Genomic DNA, 5,740 nt, shown 5'->3' with positions numbered 1-5,740 from the left:
ATGGAGGATGTATGGATATATGGATGGATGGATGTATGTATGGAGGGAGGATGTATGGCGGATGTATGTATGTATGCATGTATGTATGGAGGGAGGATGTATGGATGTATGGATGGATGGATGTATGTATGGAGGGAGGATGTATGGAGGATGTATGTATGTATGTATGTATGTATGTATGTATGGATGGATGGATGGATGGATGTATAGATGGATGGATGGATGGATGGATGGATGGATGGATGGATGGATGGATGGATGGATGGATGGATGGATGGATGGATGGATGGATGTCAAATACAAACGACACCTACAGAAACTGGGACCATCTGAGATGTCAACATTTCCTCATACAACCCAAATTATGTAAATGTTGGGTTAAACGTAAATATAATTTTCAAATCTCATAAACCTGTACAGTATTTGATTTACAGTGAAACATAGTAAACTAGTAAATTACTCTTTTATGAAAAAAACAATAATTTAGAATTTGATCAACAAAAAGTTGCTACAGGGGCAACAATAGGTGTAAAAGTAAGTAAGCCTTAACGTCTGAGAGATTCATCCTTTAAAATGTTTTTTATACTCAGTCGTATTAATTAGATACAAACATCTTTTTATTTTACTGGTTTTTGTTGCCACTGGTCAAACTATTTAGGATGTATTTCTGAAATTAAACTAAATACTCTAATTTGATTTCAACATCAGATTATTGGTGCAAAAACCAGTGCAAAAACCAGTAAAATACAGTTTCCATCACTCTTCTGAAAAGTTTAGTGGAATGTAATGGTTTACAAGTCTTATAAACTCACATTTTATTCACAACAGAACATAGAAAATGTTTTAAATGTTGAAACTAGAACATTGTATCAGTTCATGGGAAAAGAAAACTATTTTCGTTTGTCCAAACTGATGCTAAATTGAACATTTGTTGTTGCAGCTGGTCTGGCTGGGAATCAACGCCTTCCTGTTTGTCCATTTCTACATGGCGTTCCTGGTGGAGCGCTGGTTCTACACTCGGGTGCTGCTGGGGGTGAGTCCAGTTTGACACTCAATGACAAAAGAGCAAAGCTTCATCAGACGGAAACACCATGTCATTAAAACTGTAGGAAAAGATGAAACGAGTCAAGAAGCGGGACTTTTCATTTCCTCAAAACGCAGCAGCTGCGTGAAGCTTCTGAACCAGTGAGCAGCAACGTCTTCCATTTCTTCCTCTTTTCATAAATTGGAAATTTGAAAATAAAACATAAAAGCTGCAGAGCAAAAAAAAAAAAAAGTAGACTAAGATGGACTGATGCAAAAACACAGAATTTTTGTTTTTCTTATAGCTTAAACCAGTGGTTCGCCAACTGGGGGTCCCCGGATCCCCAAAGTCCACGAATCTCAGTTTTGGTGTCAACAAATAAACAAAAATAAATTCTAATTTTTTTACAAGCACGTAGATGTTTAACAACCCATTAAAATACACCAAAATGAGGGAAATCACATCTACTTTATTCAATATATTCTGAGGGAGGACCCCCAGACTCCCCCTCCTCACCGCTGGTGTTTTTCATTATCACATGATAATGATGGTGTAGATGAACAGATGCTCGGATATATTCATCATTTAACATGGATTCCTCATTTTTCTGGACTGAATAAAACGTGTATTGAATTTAAGGAAATGCAAACGTGAGACGTCATTTATGTTTGACCCATCAAAATGAATGCGGTCATTTATTTACAGAATCAAAGTTTAACATCAAACATTTACATTAATTTGGCAAATTATGAAAATAACAACATAAGCAATTAATCAGGAAAAATCATACGGCCATGATTTTTCCGTTGCTTCACCACAGACATTTATGAAAACTGTACAATTATGATCTTTTACCCACATGGATGTGGGTGAGCATTTTACACAGACATTTCTAAAATATCTGGAAGAATTTCTACTTGAGAGAAAAGTTTAAAGATGAAAGAAGTTAAGAGGGAGTGAGAGGGTGTGTGAGGGGAAGTAAGTGTTCACCAGAACCGACACTCTCCATCAGAAACCCAGCTCGCCTCGGTACGCTTGGTAGGAAACTTGACCCATTACCTTTCTGATGATAATCAGCAGATATGGTGTTCCGTTAACGCTACCTGTCCAGCGTCTCCTTAGTATGGCTGTAGCTCGTCAGAAGTAGTGGCGAGTGAAAGTGTTATATTCCCATGGAACTCGGAAGAGCTTGTTGTCATGTCAGGATCATCCCGTCTCTCACAGAACTGAGCAGAACTGAACAGAACAGAACTTCTCCAGAGCTTCAACAGAACTGAACTCTCAGAACAGAACTGGGCAGAAACAGCATCCGAGCAGAGACATGAACAGAACTGGTTGGACTGTGTATCCAGCAGAACTCCAACAGCACTCCATCAGAACATGACTAGACCAGGAAGTACTGACATTTTAAAGAGCTGTTTCCGGTTCACTTTTGGGAGTATCCCCATTGGTCAGAAACAACCAGACGGGGTGTGTTTTGTGACGTAAGAGGTTAGACGAAAAGCAAGAATTGTTATGGAAAGATCAGAAATGTTCTCACAGACAGAGAGAGTTTTGTTTTGGCGCGTTTCAGAAACAGGTGCCAAAAACCTCTATATTACGTCTGAGAGGATTCTAAAAACATGACAGTTTTAACATAACAACTTGTTTTGCGTTTGACTCCAACCTTGGACCAACTTACACTTGCTCATTCAAAAGCAGAAATCAGAAAAGGCATAATTACTCTGTTACAGCTTTGACATGAGAATAAAAATCATTACTCAGTTAATAAAATTGATTAGTTCACTGCAACATCTAAAATGGTTTGAACTAAGACATTTTGATTATCAACATTTGTAAAATAGTAATGATAATAAAAAGAGAGTGTTCTTTTCACTTGAATCTTCAAGAAAGAAAGTCTCAGGATGGGTGAACCTGTATTTCTGGATTCAAATCAATGAAATGACAGTTCCTGTCCCACAAGGTTCTTAAGGTCAAGATTTTTGACCTTAGACTTAGTTTTTGACATGGGCCTAGTCCACTACAATGGTGTATGATATTCTCATATCCCAGTGTTCCTTGAAGACATCACAGTTTTAGACTAAGGTTCTGTTGAGAAATGACTCGGAGCCGTTTTCGTGTTTGCCATGTTGGCTTTGCATTCTGGTTGAGCGTAAAAGTACATTATGGAGTCAACCTGAACACAAAATGAGCTTCACCTAACATTTTGCTACTATTACCATTGAGCTAGTCTTTTGCTACTTTTCACATTAAGCCGTTTTCAGCTAGCTTTTCATTCTTTCAGATTTTAGCTAGCCTTGTACTACTTTTAACATCAAGCAATGTTTTGCTACTGTTAGCTAAATAGTTAGCGTCTTACAATTCAGTTTATTATATATATATATATATATATATATATATATATATATATACGAAGGCGGCAGTGGAAAGGAAAAACTCCCTCATGAGGAAGTCTTCGGTTGCCTTTAGCTTTACGCAAGTGCTTTCTCAAGTTTAGTTAAATCTTTGCTACTGTTAGCTTTTATAGCTTTATCATTTAGCTGTTTTTAGTTTTCTTGTTAGCATTTTTACATTTTTTCCCAAGTGTATTGTTACTTTATATTTGAGTTAATCTTTTGTTACTTTTAACTAGCATTTTACTATTTATAAAATTAGGCTAATGTTGACCTTTTTTTGCTAGCTTTTTTAGTTTTAGCTGTTAACTATTGTTTTGCTATTAGCTATTGTTGTATTTTTAGCATTTAAGCTAGTGTTTTACTACTAATTACATTTAGACATTTTCGTCTTTTAGCAAGCATTTTTAATCTTAGGCTGTAACTAGCTTAATTTGGGCAGTGGTGGCGCAGAGGTTAGAGAAGGTGGGCCTGTGATAGGAAGATCGCTGGTTCAAGCCCCAGTACTGACAACATCAAAAATGTGGGTGGGGCACCCACACCTGGCCCCGCCCTCATTTGCCCCACTCTGGGCCCTTGAGCAAGGCCCTTAACCCCCACCATCTGCTCCTCTGGGTGTCCTAGATAGCAGCTCTCTGCTCCACACAGAGGGCTGTGGTAGCTCGGTGTCTGTGGTTGCGTCAGGAAGGACATCCGGTGTAAAAATAACTGCCAAGTCTTCGTGCGGCTTAGCTCGCTGTGGCGACCCCTAAAGAAGGGAGCAGCCGAAAGAAGAAAAAAAAAGTTATAACTAGCTTTTTATTAGTTTTAGTTATGTAGCCTTTTATTTAAGCTAATGTTTTACTACTGTTTTATTAGCCTATAGGTGTAGCAAGTGCTTTGCAACATTTAGCTAATGCTTTGTCACTTACTTCTTAAACAACCTTTTGCTTTTTAGCTTTTTGCATGCTTTTTTATTTGAAGTTATTTTCTAGTGTTTTGCTGCTTTTAGCTTTGAGCTAGTTTTGTGCGTCCTCTAGATGGTTTTCTGTTTCTTTTAGCTTTAAAAACCATTTCAGTCATTCAGCACTCAGCTTTTGATTTCATGTTTTGCAACGAGTATTTTAAAAAGGCCTAATGGTGACAGAGTTTGAGTTGTATTCTTCTTACTTGTTTATGTAAATAACTCGCATTTCCTGTTTGATTTCTGGTCCGCAGCAAGCCTTGCCCTGGGCCAGAGCTCCTGCTGCGTGCCTCAACTTTAACTGCTTGCTGATCCTGCTGCCGGTCTGCAGAAACCTGCTCTCTTTACTTCGAGGTACCATCCAGGTAAAATACATTCACTCAGCTTTGATTTAGCTTCATGTTTACGATCAGACTGACTCTTTAGTTTGACTTGACTTGACAGTGCTGCAGCCGGACAGCAGCTCGTCAATTAGATCGAAACCTCACCTTCCATAAACTGGTGGCTTACATGATCGCCTTCCATACAGGTAAAATAAACAATCCTCTGCACAAATTTATTTTTTTTATTTTTTTACTTTGCAAAACTGTTTTTGTCAATGAAGAAGATAAAACTAAAACTTGAGAAAAAATATACAAACCGAATTCCAAAAGAGTTGGGACACTAAACAAATTGTGAATAAAAACTGAATGCAATGATGTGGAGATGGCAAATGTCAACATTTTATTCGTAATATAACATAGATGACAGATCAAAAGTTTAATCTGAGTAAATGCAACATTTTAAAGGAAAAATATGTTGATCCAAAATTTCACAGTGTCAACAAATCCCAAAAAAGTTGGGAAAAGTAGCAATAAGTGGCTGGCAAAAGGAAATTGAGCATATAACGAACAGCTGGAAGACCAATTAACATTAATTAGGTCAATTGACAACATGATTGGGTATAAAAAGAGCTTCTCAGAGTGTCAGTGTCTCTCAGAAGCCAAGATGGTAAGAGGATCACCAATTCCACCATTGTTGCGCAGAAAGATAGTGCAGCAATACCAGAATGGTGTTACCCAGCGTAAAATAGCAAAGACTTTTGAGTTATCATCATCAACCGTGCATAACATCATCAAAAGATTCAGAGAATCTGGAACAATCGCTGTGCGTAACGGTCAAGTCCGTAAAACTCTACTGGATGCTCATGATCTCCGGGCCCTCAAACGTCACTGCACTTCAAACAGGAATGGCACTGTCAAGGAAATAACAGAATGGGCTCAGGAATACTTCCAGAAAGCATTGTCAGTGAACACAATCCACCGTGCCATCCGCCGTTGCCAGCTGAAACTCTACAGTGCAAAGAGGAAGCCATTTCTAAGCAAGCTCCACAAGCTCAGA

At 38.2% G+C, this 5,740-nt stretch overlaps 1 protein-coding gene across 1 annotated transcript in view; it reads left to right on the top strand.

The window, feature by feature from the left end:
- Window positions 1-5,740, top strand: part of LOC119428872 (cytochrome b-245 heavy chain) — a 24,117-nt gene that overhangs the window by 1,854 nt on the left and 16,523 nt on the right. Inside the window, exons 2-4 of the mRNA XM_037696565.1 lie at window positions 941-1,033; window positions 4,615-4,725; window positions 4,805-4,889. Coding sequence (XP_037552493.1) covers window positions 941-1,033; window positions 4,615-4,725; window positions 4,805-4,889 — 289 coding nt within the window. The remainder of the gene's footprint in view (window positions 1-940; window positions 1,034-4,614; window positions 4,726-4,804; window positions 4,890-5,740) is intronic.

Source organism: Nematolebias whitei, chromosome 23, assembly GCF_014905685.2.
Source record: "Nematolebias whitei isolate Nwh7 chromosome 23, NemWhi1, whole genome shotgun sequence".
NCBI lineage: Eukaryota > Metazoa > Chordata > Actinopteri > Cyprinodontiformes > Rivulidae > Nematolebias > Nematolebias whitei.
This window is presented reverse-complemented; position numbering and strand designations above follow the sequence as displayed.